Source organism: Pelophylax lessonae, assembly GCF_965119305.1.
Source record: "Pelophylax lessonae genome assembly, chromosome: 11".
NCBI lineage: Eukaryota > Metazoa > Chordata > Amphibia > Anura > Ranidae > Pelophylax > Pelophylax lessonae.
The window spans coordinates 175,098,694-175,116,075 of record NC_138778.1 but is presented as its reverse complement, the minus strand read 5'-3'; the positions used below and the strand labels follow the sequence as shown (position 1 = coordinate 175,116,075).

Genomic DNA, 17,382 nt, shown 5'->3' with positions numbered 1-17,382 from the left:
TTGGTCCTGAAGAAGAGACACTGCAGATTACTAATAACAATAATGTCTGCTGTGGAACTTCTACTCTGAAATCTTCCACTGGGTTTTAAAACAAAAGTAAACTTTTTTTTTTTTTTTTTTTTTTGTAACGCATCCTTAAATTCCTAGTTGAAAAACACATTTTACATTGAAATGAGTGCAAGCAGTTCACTTGAAAGGAAACCTTTACTGGTAGAAATATAAAGGCTGCAATTGCTGAACCCCTTCTTGAAATGCTGGTTACTTGACTTTCTTTGGTTTTTAGACACGCTGATTTGGAACAAGCATGAGGGATGTGAAAGTCAGTAACTTCAGAGCTCCTGATTTCCATTTTTGTTTCAGGTCTATGACTCTGAAAGTACTGGTAACTGTATGATAGAAAACTAATATTTCCAGCAGGCCCGGACTTGCCATAGAGCACACCGGGCATTTTCCCGGTGGGCCAGGGCCACCGGGCTGCATGTCCTAACAAGAGCTGGATAATGCCGGATTCCCCAACCCACGGGCTGTGGACTGGTACCAGTCTGTGGCCTGTTGATGACCAGGCTGAACAGCGGGAGGTTAGTGGCAACTGCAGTCCAGACCCAGACTCCAGTCTCCTTTCACCTCCTACTATGCAGCCATGCCTGTGTTTTCTCTCTCTGCTGATAGGATGACATTGTTGGTGGGGTGGGAGACCTTGAAGAGGACACACAGGCTGATTCCTGCCTCTGCCCTCCTGAATGTTAGACTGTGCAGGGGAGGCAGAGAGTAAAAGAGGGAACTGTGATTAGAGAGAAAGTGGAGGGAGGAGTTGACTGCAAGGGGCACTGTGATGGGGGCTGTGATTGCTAGGGGCACTGTAATCATTACAGTGCCCCTTTACAGTGCAGTCCCCTTTATTTCACAGTGCCCACATTACAATATGGAGGACTAACTGAATTTCCCGTCACCAACTTCCCCTGCGAACACCCGCAAACCCCCCTTACCCTCCAGGCTGCTCACTCTAAAATGCCTGGGCCTATTTTTTGTCCCAGTTCGGGACTGATTTCCAGAAAGGGAGATCGGCAATAGTAGCCTCCACATGTCTTCAGTACAGGTTGCCCCTTTTTCTACTTGTCTCACTTGTCCTGTGTTTCAAATGGACCATCTGAGTCATTCCAGTTCTTATCTTGGTTTTTCTTGCGGTTCCTCTCAGCCATCACAATGGCAGCAATCACTGTTACCAGGACAGTGATGGTAATGACCAATACAGTGGCAGTCTCTGCTACACATAGTTGGTTGTCCACCGAGACCAGCGCTGCTCCAGAGAGCTGTGGTGGTCCCTCACAAGTCAGGTTATCATAGTCATCTATGTGAAGGTGCCTAACACTGTTTATCTTTCCAAACACTCTCTGCAAGTCACAGTCACACACCCAGGGGTTTCCAGAAACTTGAATGTGTGTACTAGGGGTCTGGAGGTTTAGGAAAGTCTTGAACTTAAGATGACTTAGTTGGTTTTCTGAAAGAGACAGCAGTCGTAATGAGTGCAAAGAAGTGAAGGACTCAACTGCTATGCTGCTGATATTATTATCCGAAAGGTCCAGAAGTTCTAGGTTCTGGAGCATAAAGAAATAGCCACCTCTTACCGAATCAAGAAGGTTGGATTGGAGGTGAAGGTGGCGAAGTCTTGAAAGACCACGAAAGGCCCCTTGCTCTATGGTACCCAGGTAGTTCCTGCTCAGATCCAACTTCTCCAAGCTCTCCAAATGTCTGAGACTCTCATAATTAAGGGCAGTCAATTTGTTAGAAGGGACTTTCAGTTCTCGTAAAGAACCCAGACCTCTAGAGAAGTCAAGAGGTAGGCTGTTGATAAGGTTACTTGAAAGATCTAATCGTTCCAGGAAGCCAAGAGAGCGGAAGGATCTTGGAGACACAACCTCAATGCAATTGTCAGACAACAGAAGGATGCGGAGTGACCACAAAGCTTGGAATGAGGCGGGATCAAGGTGGCTGAGGTTGTTGTGACGGAGGTCCAACATCCAGGTGCTGTGAGGAAGGTGGTGAGGAACCACGAGAAGTTCCAGTCCTCTGCACTCTACAAGGTTCGAAGAATCATAGCAGAGGCAAGACAGGGGGCATGTTTGGGGTGGATTCGAATGTAAAGAACAAGCCAGGTGAAATAGGGACAGCAGAGCTGCCATACTGAAGAACATGTTTGAGACTTCCTTTAGTAGTTACCTTCTCATACTTTGCAGACTTGTAGATGGTGATTCTCACTTGGATACCCTTTCACCCTAAAGAAATGAATTAAATAGAAATGCCATTTAAAAAAATAACTTTTCCTAACACTTATAATGACTTTTCTCTTCTATTAAAATTTAGATTATGTCCAATATTGGCTCCATCAGTGCACAGATTTCCGTGTTACATGTCAACATCATTATTGAGAAAAAAATAGATATTGCTACATGTCTACTTTAACCAAAAAAGTGTGATTGCATATTCTGAGCCTGTGAGGTTTTTTTTTTCAGCATTCCTAATCACAACTTTTGACTTATGCCTGAACTCTTGAGTGCTACCTTAACATAATGACTACCTTTCTAGAACCTTAAATGTGAGACCTTGAATATATGAAATTTAGTTAGGCCTGCCAGGACATAATTAGCAGGATATCTGTCAGAGGTTTACACTGCAGTATACCATAGTAAACAATTACCATTCATTAGTCTGCCCACTTTTAAAATCTGAATTTTGATGCATTCCCATGGGTTCATGCACTTTTAAAACTGTCTAGTCCTAGTAGGTTTTGGGCTTTGTCTCTTTGCCTGGAACCTCAACTTTTGAGGCCTACTTGAACAGGTTTATGCAGGTTATGAAACGCAATGGAGTTAATTTACTAAAGGCAAACTGTGCACTCTGCAAATGCAATTGCTCCAAAGCTTAGTAAATGAGCAGACTTCCATTATCCAATCACGTGCAAGCAAAAATGCAGTTTTTTTTAAATTTTCCTTGCATGTGATTGGTTATTCTTTGCAAAGTGAAGCTTTACCTCATTCACTAAGCTCTGGAGCAACTGCACTTGCAAAGTGCACAGTCTATTTGCCTTTAGAAATGTATCCCCTATGTGTTATTCCCAGGGCAGCCATCAGGGGGGGACAGCCCATACACATGTAGGGGGCCCAGGTGTTCTGAGAGGCCTGGCCACCCAGGCCAAAACCAACGAGACTGAGTTGTTGCTGCTGAAGTAACTAGCAATTGCTAAAGCAGGGTGGCTGCAGAGTAAGTTGATGCAGCTGAAGGGATGTGTCTTTGTTGGATTGCACTGTCTCTTTGCTGAAAATATGAGGCTGTCTCTTTACTGGATCGGGATGTGTCTTTGCTGAATATATAAGGCCGTCTCTTTACTGGATCGGGATGTGTCTTTGCTAAATATATAAGGCTGTCCCTTTGCTGGCTTGGATTAATTTTCATATACTAAGTTGTAAGAATGTTAAAATAGAAGTGGGTGCACTAAAGGACTCGGTGGGATGGCCAGTGGGCAGATTCGGTGGGACAGCGAGAGGGCCAGCCCTGTGAAATGTTGGTGGTCAGGCCAGGTGGGGCCCAGGCCTAAACCTGTGTAAGGGGCCCCAAAACTTCTGATGGCTGCCCTGGTTATTCCTACCTCAGATAGCAGATCCTAGGGGAAAAAAAGTAGGAAGTGAGGTGACAACTCCCATTATATACTTGTTTTGGTTCAGTGACATGAAAAAAGCATTGAGGATGGTCTCCTATACAGTAAACCCCCGCTCCATCGCGGTTCAGTTTTTGCGGTCCCTGTATAGTGCGGGTTTTTTTGTAATGTTATTTTACTATATAAATCATTAACAATGAAATATTTTTGTGTTTTCCATAGCTCTTGCTATGTCTCTCAGTATCTTTTATGTGTTTAAATGAGTTTCTATTGTTTTAAAAGTGTGTTTAAAGACCTTAAAATGCTTTTACACGTACAGTGACAGTAAAAAAAAAACATGTCTACAATGCATTTTAATAGGGTTTTTCTATTTCGTGGATTTTCACTTTTCGCGGCTGGGTCCGGAACGTAACCCCCGCAATGGGGAGGGGGGTTTACTGTATTTCCCTAATGACAGACTTCCTTTACATTGATGCCCAACTTTGCCTAAAACCAGTCTGCTTCCTCCTGTAACATAACATAGAGGGTAAGGTTGGACCTGTGGACCCTGGAGCTGCTACTGCAACTGCTTACCTCGTAGTTACTCTACTGCATTTCTCCTGAATATCTGTATATTCTCTAGTCTGTGCCTCTGCTTCTATCAGTATTACTGAATAAAGCCTGTATGTATATGATGTGTCTGTATGTATATATGTGCGCCTCCTCCTGCTGTCATGACATTTGAGTCGTGTCACATACCCGTGATGTCTGCTCCAGGAGTCCACCTTTATCTTGCAGATGTGGGTCAGATATGCGCCTTGTGACATAAGCTGTGCATGGAAATCAAATCCCTCGGAAGGATTAATAGGGCTGGATTATGACCATTTTATCCCTTTGGCATCAGGAATCGTACTGCATATCCTTTCCTCAATGCCTTTCCATGTGCAGAAGCAGTCTGGTCAACCAACTGCAGGCGAACTATAAACCTCAACATGCACAGGCAAGGCATGCTTGGGCTTGAAGTTCACCAATAGCCTTGGAGCTGCCTCTAACATACAGGTGATCAGTATTAGTAACATTACAAACATTTTCTGCCATTTCTAGGTGTAACAATAATATTAATTCAGGTGGCAGGTGCACTCAGCAGAACCTGTAAAATTTCAGCCAAATGTTTGTGAATCCGGGGAAATTGCTGACAACCCATGATAGCAGTGAACCCAAGTAAGTGCCCCAGGCAGAGCCAGGACAAGGTCAACCAGTAGGACTTGCCGCAGGAGGAATTTTAAGTGCCGTTTTATGCATGTTTCTGTTTCAGCAGGGTGCAGCCCACCTTTCTCAAGACTCACCAAAATGTCATTAAAAAAAATTAGCACTCCAGTCAATGCCGGGACAAGGTCGACCAGTGGAGCTTGCAACACGAGGAATGGTCAATATGTTTTTTTTTTATTGACGGCGTTTGGCGAGGCATCTTGAGAAAAGTGGGCTGCACTCCACTGAAGCATTAACGTGATTAAAACCATGCTGGAAACTCCTCCCGTTGCAAGTCCCACTGGTTGACCTTGTCCTGGCACTGCCTTGGGCACTTATTTGGATTCACTACTACTATGGGTTGGCAGCAAATTCTCCGGATTCTCAGAATTAAGGCCAAAAATGTTACAGGTCATGCTGTGTTGTGTGCACCTGCTGCCTGCTTCAAATTTGACATACTTTCCTCATGGATTGCATCCAGGCCAATATGTGTGGTGACCCACTTCTAAACTACCAATGTAGGCAAAAGGGACAGGTGCCTAGGGGACAAAGAAGAGAGGGAATAATGGCAGCAGAAGCAACATTCCTATACAAAAATAAGTATAGTAGCTCCATAAAAAATTCTTCAAAGACCATTGCCTGCCGCCAGGTCTTGACGATAGCCTTGTACTCACTTGATTTAGCGTCCTCATTACTGGCCCTCTTTTCCCACCTGGGCCCCGAGGTGGGTTCGAGGCTCTCTCCGGGCACCTGCCTATAGCCCCCCCCCCATGACCCTCTCCTACTTACCCTGATCTCCTCCCAGCCCCCCCCCCCCCCCACCTGGCCCCCGGCATAACTACTCTAGATATGTATCTTTGTTTCAGCTGAGACCCCTTCTTCAGGTCTGTTTGGGGGTCCATCCATGCATTGTGACCTAGGCCACACCTACATTTAGTGCGTACCCTCGATGCTTCTCAGACGGGGCGCCGGGATGACCCCCTATACATATCACATTGTTACCTGTTACTTGATTGTTATATGCTGCAGTACTGTATTTCAATGTGACTTGTTCTATCAAGGCATGTACCTAATCTTTCAACCGCATGTTACTGTACCGTATTTCTTTTGCCTTTAATAAAAACCGTTTAAAAATAAAAAAAAAATAACAATTCTTCAAAGTACAGTCCCCATTGGGTGGAATACCATAAATGTGACGGGTTCAATGAAAAGCTACCATGTCTTTGACCTGTTTGGCATCTTCACCCTAAGCACTGGTTGACCTTGTCTCTGCACTGCCTGGGATGCCTGCATGGGTTCACTACTACCATGGGTTGGTGGTGAATCCCCTGGATTCATAAACTTTAGGCTAAAATTGTTATAGGTTAAGGAAGAACCTATAAGCCAGTGGAAAGCCATTGCCCCTTGTCAGCTGAGTCACAAGAAGGAATGGTTCCCTAAATAGTGGGCTCACAGCAGCCATATTGTCAATGTTAGAACTGCTGGGAAGAGATGACAATTATGTGTAAGGAAAGAGAGGTTTTTTTTTTTTTTTTTAAGCATTGGCACGTGTCCCCCATGGCCATGCCAGGCTTCCAATTCCTTTTGTTTGACAATAGCTTGCTTACCAGAATTGCTGTTCAGAATTAAATAACAAGATCCCCCCACCCTCCTAACATTAATATGATTCACCATCAAGAGCGTGAACTTCAGCAAGATTCTTGACCTGAACCCAGGCAGAAGTGTTCATCCCTAGTGGCCAGCATTAGTTCTACTCAATATACACTGTTAGGAAGGACACTCAATTATGAATATTTAAGCATGGATCAGATTAATAAATTATAAGAATGCCTTGGTTGGCTTATATTCAAATGCACAAAAAAAAAACTTTTTATACCGACTGAGCACTTTCTAGGCAACCTTAAAGGATAAGTGCACTTTATAGTGAAGTACATTTTTCCTTTTTGCCCCCCCCCCCCTTACCCTGACCTAACTGGCCCACCCTCCTCCTCCACAGATGCATACTTACCTTATCCAACGGCAGCCCTTCCAGCACTGGCCTGGCTGTGCCGGCACATCACGGCCCCAGAGAGAACATCTCTGATTACCTCTGGCCTCGAGACAGAGACCCATAGAAGTCTATAGAGCACTAATGCACAAACCAGGCTGGGACAGCCAAGACTTGTGGTGGCACCGGATGTAAACAAACAACATAGCTGCGGCTGTCCGATAAAGGTAAGTATGCATCTATGGGTTAGGTTATGGGTTATACAGTGCCTTGCGAAAGTATTCGTCCCCTTTGAACTTTGCCACCTTTTGCCACATTTCAGGCTTCAAACATAAAGATATAAAACTGTAATTTTTTTGAAGAATCAACATCAAGTGGGACACAATCATGAAGTGGAACGAAATTTATTGGATATTTCAAACTTTTTTAACAAATAAAAAACTGAAAAATTGGGCGTGCAAAATTATTCAGCCCCCTTAAGTTAATACTTTGTAGCGCCACCTTTTGCTGCGATTACAGCTGTAAGTCGCTTGGGGTATGTCTCTATCAGTTTTGCACATCGAGAGACTGAAATTTTTGCCCATTCCTCCTTGCAAAACAGCTCGAGCTTAGTGAGGTTGGATGGAGAGCGTTTGTGAACAGCAGTTTTCAGTTCTTTCCACAGATTCTTGATTGGATTCAGGTCTGGACTTTGACTTGGTCATTCTAACACCTGGATATGTTTATTTGTGAACCATTCCATTGTAGATTTTGCTTTATGTTTTGGATCATTGTCTTGTTGGAAGACAAATCTCCGTCCCAGTCTCAGGTCTTTTGCAGACTCCCATCAGGTTTTCTTCCAGAATGGTCCTGTATTTGGCTCCATCCATCTTCCCATCAATTTTAACCATCTTCCCTGTCCCTGCTGAAGAAAAGCAGGCCCAAACCATGATGCTGCCACCACCATGTTTGACAGTGGGGATGGTGTGTTCAGGGTGATGAGCTGTGTTGCTTTTACGCCAAACATAACGTTTGTTGCCAAAAAGTTCGATTTTGATTTCATTTGACCAGAGCACCTTCTTCCACATGTTTGGTGTGTCTCCCAGGTGGCTTGTGGCAAACTTTAAACAACACTTTTTATGGATATCTTTAAGAAATTGCTTTCTTCTTGCCACTCTTCCATAAAGGCCAGATGTGTGCAGTATACGACTGATTGTTGTCCTATGGACAGAGTCTCCCACCTCAGCTGTAGATCTCTGCAGTTCATCCAGAGTGATCATGGGCCTCTTGGCTGCATCTCTGATCAGTCTTCTCCTTGTATGAGCTGAAAGTTTAGAGGGATGGCCAGGTCTTCGTAGATTTGCAGTGGTCTGATACTCCTTCCATTTCAATATTATCGCTTGCACAGTGCTCCATGGGATGTTTAAAGCTTGGGAAATCTTTTTGTATCCAAATCCGGCTTTAAACTTCTCCACAACAGTATCTCGGACCTGCCTGGTGTGTTCCTTGTTCTTCATGATGCTCTCTGCGCTTCAAGCGGACCTCAGTTTTCAGACCTCAGTTTTTTATTTGTTAACAAAGTTTGAAATATCCAATAAATTTCGTTCCACTTCATGATTGTGTCCCACTTGTTGTTTATTCTTCACAAAAAATTACAGTTTTATATCTTTATGTTTAAAGCCTGAAATGTGGCAAAAGGTTGCAAAGTTCAAGGGGGCCGAATACTTTCGCAAGGCACTGTATATGCACTATGTTTTATAAAGCACACATCCATTAGGGGTTGTTCATACCAGTCCGCATGCTAAAACGGGTGCAAACTTGTGCCCATTGGGTATGGTTGGTAAGGGGTGGTACTTTGCATTGTAACAACCTAAGACACGGTTTACATTTCTTTTTAACTTTATTGAAATTCCACAAAATTACATTTAATTAATTAATTAATTAATTATTATTTTTTTTTTTTTACTTTAGTGAAATGCCACAAAACAACATTTCGTTAACTTTGTGTTTTTTGAAATCTTTATTGAAATGTCACAAAATGACATTATCATCCACCTTTTTGCACCCCAAGTTTGGAGATGTGCAGGACAAGAGATGAGATGTAGTATGAAAAAATGCAGCATATCTGCCTTTTTTATTATTTTACGCAAAGCACTACAATTCCACCTCAAAGCTGCATTATGGGGCTAACAAGGCACATAAAAAACAACTATTTTCTATGCGCCCTGGCATTGAGCCTGCATTGTTTTGTGCAGTTGATGTGGTGTAAAATGAGCCCTAAAAGTGTATCTAAAGCCAAGACTGCCCAACAATCCAGAGCCTGTACATCGGTTATCTGCAGGGCTTTTTTTCAGCAGGAACGCAGTTCCAGCACTACTAGCAGTGAATGTATGTAGTGACCGGGATTGCTGGGGTATGTTGGAAGGGTCTATTGATGCTGGCTGCTGGGGGATCTATTTTAACCAGTGGGGATCTGTTTTTGTGTGGGGGGTCTATGGTTAATAGGTAAATCTATTGTTGCTGGTGGTGAGTCTTACTATATGTTTCTGGGAGGGATCTACTGTTGAGGGAGAGGTCTTATGTTGCTGGCTGCTGGAGGGTCTATTGATGCTGGCTGCTGGAGGGTCTATTGATGCTGGCTGCTGGAGGGTCTATTGATGCTGGCTGCTGGAGGGTCTATTGATGCTGGCTACTGGAGGGTCTATTAATGCTGGCTACTGGAGGGTCTATTGATGCTGGCTGCTGAGAGATCTGTTGTTGCTGCTGGGAGTCTATTGTTGCTGGGGTGTCATTTTGTTGTGGGGGGTCCATTGTTGCTGGGGGGGGAAGTCTATTGTTGTGTGAGGGATCTATTGCTGCTGGAGGGGGGTCTATTGTTGCTCACTTTTTTTTACTGTATTTCTTGTTATTAACACATTCCTCACAAATTACTAAGTAGCACAAAATTATATTTGGTTCTGTATTCTCTAAAAGGGGTGGTACTGGGAGGTGGAACCAAGGGATGGTGCTCAGAGGTAGGTAGGGGGCAGAGATAAGGGGTGACTCAGAAGGGGGGAGTTCCTGCACCTATTCTTTGAGAAAAAAAAGCCCTGGTTATCTGCATGGGTGGAGCTGTCAAGAGGCTTTTGACTCTTCTTGGCAAGGATCCTATCTCAGATGGCACTTTTTATTAAATAAGGCAATTATTTGCTGTATATATATATATATATATTTTTTTTACTGTATATAATTATTATATTAAACCCCTTCACACTGACGCAACTCAAATATGCGGCCTTGGCTTCTAGGGGTTGTACCGGGGTGATGCCTGCAGCTGCAGGTATTACCCCGGTACTGTTTTTTAGAGCCGACTGTCAGCTTTCTTGTAATGACAACTGATGCGGCTAAGCAGCAGCTCGGTTGATATTTCAAGGAGCGAGAGGGGGACGTCCTCTCCCTCCTGCCACCTTCCGCCACTTGCCCAGGTCTCCCGTCCCACCGGGAGACCTGAGCAACCAGCAGACACGTCGGCTGGCTGGCCGAAGTCCCGAAAAAGCCGGATTCAGCTTTGATTGGATCTCCGATGTCATGACATCACTTCCGGTTACTGGAGCCTTAAAGGTGCCAGATCTGAAAAGATTACAGTACTCAAAACAGCCAAACTTGGCGTTTGAGCAATTTTAGGTGCAGAGGAGGGGTTTGGGGTCTTTTAGACCCCAGATCCTTTCATAAAGAGTACCTGTCACTGCTTATTACTGTCACAAGGGATGTTTACATTCCTTGTGACAGCAATAAAAATGATCACATTTTTTTTTTTTTTACAGGACAGTGTAAAAAAAAAAATAACATAAACAACATGAACAAGAAAATTTTTAAAGCGCTCCGTCCTCCATGTTAGCGCGCTGAAGCAAAGGCATACGCAAGTCACGCCCGCATATGTAAACGGTGTTCAAAACCACACATGTAAGGTATCGTTCGAGCGAGAGCAATAATTCTAGCACAAGCCCTTCTCTGTAACTCTAAACAGGTAACTGTTAACATTTTTTAAAGAGTGGCCTATGAAGATTTTTAAGTACCGTAGTTTGTCGCCATTCCACAAGTATGCGCAATTTTGAAGCATGACATGTTAGGTATCTATTTACTCGGCGTAACATCATCTTTCATGGTATGCAAGAAAAATTGGGCTAACTTTACTTCTTTTTTTTTTTTTTCTTTTTTTTTTTTAATTCATGAAAGTGTAATTCTTTAAAAAAAAATTGCATTTGAAAGATCGCTGCGCAAAAATACCGTGAGACATAAAATATTGCAACAACCGCCATTTTATTCTCTAGGGTCTCTGATAAATAAATATATATATATATATATATATATATATATATATATATATAATGCTTGGGGGTTCTAAGTAATTTTCTAGCAAAAATACTGATTTTAATTGTAAGTAACCTATCTCAGAAAAAGGCTAAGGCATGAAGGGATTATTATAATATTTTATGTAATATATATATAAAACTATTTACATGAATATTATAATTAAAACAATTATTTCTCAACAGTTCTGGTCATGGCAAACCAAAATCTCATTGGTAGCTGTTGATTGCTGACTTGATATCATTATTGCTCTTGGAACGGCCTTATTGAACGCTATTAATGTTAAACGGCCCCTTTGTTTTGGCTTTGTTTGAGACAGATGTGGCTTTTGCAGGGGGAGAGAAAAGTCTTGCGTCATAGGAGAGATCTGCCTATCTTTGTAGCCGCTTTCCCCTTCAGGTAGACGCAGCCCTGCCCTATACACATAACCAATAAATAAAGCTGCAGATTGAACTCACACATACCTGTTACAGAGCTCAGCAAAGTTCACCGCCTCCCGTTCACTTCTGCTGGATCCCAGTAATGGTCTTGGTTGGTGGTAAGTAGGGGGAGACCTGTAACTTCTCCTGAGTCTTCCAGCCCCACAACACCGACTAGGCCATGAAATATGCATGGCGGCCATATATTATTAATACTTGTGTTCTTTCAGGCAGCCCAGGCTCTTTGCTCTACAGAGGTAGTGTAATCATTGATACATCTGACACGTAAGTTGACCTGTTCATTACCATGAGTTTCCTTAGCAGTGGCTCTTTTAAAATACGGACTTGAATTTTTCATCTTGCAAGAGAAAGTGCGTCCTCCCGAAGTTAAAAAATGCCACACTGTGCGTCATCTCTGCGTAGATGTTCGCTGTCCTACAATACACGTGTATTGTTTTTATAAAACATAGGCACAGTGTAGGATATCGTCAAAGGAGTTTTAACGTAAACTGAATTTGAGGGTCCCTGTTATCTCTCTCTCTGCTGATAGGTACCTTGAGCCTTGTGGGGATCCTTTAGTGGTGCCAAAAGATCGTTTTTGTACTGAAAAGGTCTTCCTTTCCTTATGGAGCCTCAGGGTCACATCTCCCCCACTGACCCCCTCGTGGAGGTGTCAGGTCCCTCGGAACCCCAGCTTCCCATGGTTGCACTGACGGTGGCCCTGCAGTCCTTAGTGTCCTGGGTGGAAGTGGTGTGTGGGCAAAGGCCCAGGAGGAAGCGTCCCCCGCCTTTCCCTGCTCAGTCTGTCTCATCTGATTCTGATCCTGATGCTGCCATCGACAGGACTCATCCAGGGGGGCTTAATATCATACCCCCAGATCCATCCGATAGTGAGGATGATTCCTCCATGGTCACAGCAGCGAATTAAAAAAACGCTGGTAGACGCACTTATCACTGCAATGCGTGAGACTTTAAAAATGGAGGATGCGGCTGATGTAGCCACTGACGTGGCTGTGTTGTTTGATATGCATAAGTCACCACGTGTTTCCTTATGTGCCTTATTTTGACAGGTTTTCCTGTAAGGAATGGGAACAACCAAAATTATTCTTTGTGGTCCCCAAACGTTTTGCTGTACGTTACCCTTTTGAGGAGTAATTTTTTAAAAAGTGGACAAATCCACCAGTGGTGGACCCTCCTGTTTCCAGGTTGAACAAAGCTACCATGATCCCAGTAGAGGAATCCCTGACCTTTAAGGACCCAGCTGGCAGGAAAGCGGAGGCTGTGGCACGCAGAATGTTTACTATTGCATGGTGTCTCAGACCCTAACTGAATGGGCAAAGCTTTTGCGCAAGGGCCTGGGGGATGAGCAGGTCCCTGCTGCCTATGTTTATTTAGCGGACCAGTTGGTCCATGGGCTGCAGTTTATTTGTGATGCAGCTTTGGATGCAGCTCTTGTGCTGTCCAAACCTTCTGTATCAGTGGTAGTGATTAGGAGCATGCTGTGGCTTAAGAATATATACGCAGACCAAGCCTCTAAGAAAATTCTCATTGGTCTGCCCTTTCAAGGCGATCGCCTGTTTGGGCAACCCTGGATGACATCATTAAGGGTATCACGAGGGGGAAGAGTACCTTCCTGCCATAGTCTAGGAAAGGGAAGGAGCCTCGTCACAGATGGGGGGGCCCTCCTTCTCAGAGAATAAGGGAACTAGACCTTCCAAATCTTCCCAGGGAGGTTCCAAGCATCCTTGGTACAGTAAGCCTAGAGCTAGCTTTCCTGGACCCGCAGACAAAACCCCTTCAGCACAAAGGTCTGCCCTCACCTATTATTGGGGTGGGGGGACATGTTCGCTGGTTTCCCACCTCGTGGACCTCCTTCATAAGCGTCAAGGGGATCCGCAAAATTGTTATTTTGGGGGTACCCAGAAAGGGGGACAAAGCTTGTCCTTTTCAGGTTTTTTAGGTCCTGAGTCTCCTTGTGCAGATTTAATTCCTACAAAAGTTCAGGTAATGTCCGAACTACCTAAGGTCCCCTATCCCTGCCCAGGGAATTGATTTACCTAGGTCTGATTCTAATTTTGACAAACTTCAGGAACCACAGGCTGTGATTCACCGGCTGCTGTCACAGATATTTCTCTCTCCCATTTTGCATACAGGTTCTGAGTCTGGTGGTATCCACCTTCAAGACAGTTCTGCTTGCACAGTCCTACATGCAGCTTCTTTAGCAGGTTTGAACTCCACAGGAGGATGAGGAGGAGGATACGGAGGAGGAGGATACGAAGGAGGAGGAGGATTCGAAGGAGGAGGAGGATACGGAGGAGGAGGAGGATACGGAGGAGGAAACGGAGGAGGAGGATACAGAGGAGGGTACAGAGGAGGAGGAGGGTACAGAGGAGGAGGAGGATACGGAGAAGGAGGAGGATACGGAGGAGGGTACAGAGGAGGAGGAGGATACGGAGAAGGAGGAGGATACGGAGGAGGAGGAGGATACGGAGGAGGGTACAGAGGAGGAGGAGGATACGGAGGAGGAAGATACAGAGGAGGAGGAGTCCTGGGCCCCTCTAGGCCTGACAGCCAACGTAAACCCCTTCCCTGCCAGTGTCATTAGTAGAGGAAACAGTGCATTTTCTTTTAGCACTGATCACTGTATTGGTGTCACTGGTCCCCAAAAAGTGTCACCTAGTGTCAGATTTGTCCGCAGCAATGTCTCAATCCCACTAAAAATCACTGATTGCTGCCATGACCAACAAAAAAAATATTCAGTAATTCTATCCCATAGTTTGTAAATGGTATAACTTTTGCGCAAAAAAATCAATATACGCTTATTGGGATTTTTTTTCCAAATATTTGTGGTAGAATACATATTGGCCTAAATTTATGAAGAAATTTGATTTTTTACATTTATTTTTTATTGGATATGTTTTATAGCAGAAAGTAAAAAAAAATTTTTTCTAGGGCAAAATATAAAAACCACCGAGGTGATCAAATATCACCAAAAAGAAAGCTCTATTTGTGGTGGAAAAAAAGGACATCAATTTTATTTGGGTACAGCGCCGCATGACTGCGCAATTGTCCGTTAAAGCGGAGTTCCGTCTCCTCCTCCAAAAGTTAAAAGTCAGCAGCTACACACGCTGTACACATACTGTAGCTGCTGACTTTTATTATTAGGACACTTACTTGTCCTGGAGTCCAGCGATGTCGGCACCGCAGCCGACGTATCCATTGGCTGTCAGGTGCTGCCGCCGCCATTCCCAGTAAGGGAACCCGGCAGTGAAGCCTTGTGGCTTCACGGGTGGGTCCCTACTGCGCATGCGCAAAGTGCGCTGTGCAATCCTAATGGGTCGGTGGCTGAACTTCCGAGGGACGGCACCGCGGCACCGTATCCCGGAAGTGGGGAAGGGTACCTGTCAAAAACAGGTACCCATTCCCCCCTCCCCCCTGAAAGGTGCCAAATGTGGCACAAGAGGAGGGGGAGGAAACAACTTTTGTGTGGAACTCTGCTTTAAAGTAACGCAGTGCCGTATTGCAAAAAATGGCCTGGTCGTGAAGGGGGATGAGCCTTCTGGGGCTGAAGAGGTTAAGCTGGTCATACGGTAATCAAATTTCATTTGGTTTCTGAAGAATTGGTTGCTTTCTGATGGTCCTTTTTGCCATCCTCTAAGGACCTGGACAGATAATACTTGGCTGAACGGCAATTTCAACCAACCAGCTACACTCACTGTTTGGCAGTGCCAACTACACAATGCCGGCTGTAAGAGTATAACAGCCCCAGCGGAAGATCCATCCATACCGTTTAGCGTGGATGGAGGAATCTGTTGGTTTTTGTATTTAGTAACCTTCCTGAGTTGTCTAGAACTCTGAAGACCGTGCTGCTGTCCCTTTGTTACACAGGGACCTTCCACCACCTGACAATGTTAGGATGTGCTGCCTGGGTGACACTGCAGAGTGGGTGTAAGGGGAGATGATCACATGCCCACCATACCTGGATGTACCCGTACCAGTGCTGGAAAGGTAGCAAAGAAGATAGGCTATAGTATACTTTTTCCTAAATGGGTGAAGTGACATGTTCACTTTACAACATTTTCATTATGAGTGTAATAAACCAGAAAAGGCTGTCCCTGCCTTCCCAGAAGCACCTATTAATATGGCTGTGCAGCAGGTGCTGCATTGCAAGGATCCACATGCTGCGCTGCTGCTTTATGACTAACCGTAATTACCAGCTCGCCTCTGGTTACTATTGTGTTGGTGCCTTTGATCTTCAACGAGACGTATGTGCACATGAAATATATATGTATGTTTCTGGAACAGATCCTGTTAATATTAAATTATTCTGAATACATACCCTGTGCATCCTGTGAACTCATAGCTATGAGGGTCAACTGGGAACCCAGATGTGGTTCTTTGTTTCTCTACCAGCAGCCCATGTGGCCTGCGCTTGTAAGACCTGCCCAAAATGATTTTGGAAGATGATCTCTGCTCACCATCATCTGTAATGGGGATGTGGACATGTGGTGCTGAATAACATTTTCCATCCCTGCTTTCATATTGTGATTTTTTTTTACTATTCCTCATAGGTTTTATTTTGATTATGACCGTATACATCTATCTAAGGCAAAATGTTTGCCATCCATTCAGTAGGTCGGATTTCGGCCGGATACAGCCGGTCCGTTTTCATCCGATCTCCCCATAGAGGAGAGCGGGACTCAGGCCATCTTACCGAATGGGCATGCTGGGCAGTTGCCCGGGGGCCCCACTTGCCCGAGGGGCCCCCTCTGCCCAGCGACCCAGCCCCAGCCAAGCATTAGTCCCAATTCTCGTGTGCAGCATCCCGCCGCCGAACTTAGCAGGTGGCAAGCGCCTGTCTGCCATGCGCTGCTGTCAGGCCACTTGGGCCGTGGAGGGGGAGCCCATAACTGCAGGAATGCCTGTCTGGGAACAGGCACACACAGGGCAGTCGATTCTGACTCCCGTCTGTGTGTGTGATCACCGGACCCAGCCGCTGAACTAGGAAACTGTCATTAGCCTGGCCCTGCTGTACCAATAAATATCGCCTTATTGATAATTTGTATTTTTATTCTCGTGGGTGATTGTGTAGGCGGGGCCCCAGTTCACTGCATTGCCCGGGGCCCTATAATGCTCTTAAGATGGCACTGGCGGGACTCTGACGGGTCTGTCTCTGCATAGTGAGAGAAGACCGACCTGTCATCCGCCTGCTGATCTGAGCAAGCAGAGCTGGTCAAAACTGATCCGCCCCGTGTGAAAGGTGCCTTAGGTGTAAGCATAAGCAAATATCTAAATATTTAGGCTCCGTTCACATCTAGGCGTTTTGGGGCGTTTTTGGGGAGTTTTTCTGCTCTAGGATCAGCTCTCAAAACGCCCAACAAGACAAATCCTATTCATTTCAATGGCCCCTGTTCACATCTGAGCGTTTTGACGCTGTAAGCAAAACGCCCTATGCTCAAAAAAGTACATGAGCTTCTTTTTGGGCAGATTACAGGCGTTTTCCATTGGTTTCTATTCAATCTAAAAACGCCTGCACAAAAAACACCTGTAAAAACGCCTGTAAATCGCGGTAAAAAACGCGCGAAAACGCTACGCTCAGGTGTGAATGTAGCCTTAACTTTAATGGCATCCCAGTCTTAGTCCATAGGGTTCAAAATTGAGTTGGCCCACCCTTTGCAGCTATAACAGCTTCAACTCTTCTGGGAAGGCTCTCCACAAGGTTTAGGAGTGTGTCTGTGGGAATGTTTGACCATTCTTCCAGAAGTGCA

General features: G+C 44.7%; 1 protein-coding gene across 1 annotated transcript; it reads right to left on the bottom strand.

Annotated features, from left to right (window-relative positions):
* Positions 1-966: 966 nt before the first annotated feature.
* Positions 967-4,438, bottom strand: LOC309567332 (uncharacterized protein). Its single transcript, XM_082272748.1, has 2 exons — positions 4,391-4,438; positions 967-2,273 (listed from the first exon to the last, which is right to left on the bottom strand). Exon 2 carries the CDS (start codon positions 2,190-2,192, stop codon positions 1,119-1,121), a length of 1,074 nt encoding a protein of 357 aa, XP_082128874.1. The 5' UTR covers positions 2,193-2,273; positions 4,391-4,438; the 3' UTR covers positions 967-1,118.
* Between the last annotated feature and the right edge of the window lie 12,944 nt (positions 4,439-17,382).

Coding starts and splice junctions, on each gene's coding strand:
- LOC309567332 (XM_082272748.1), bottom strand. CDS start 2,192: ATGTTCTTCAGTATGGCAGCTCTGCTGTCCCTATTTCACCTGGCTTGT.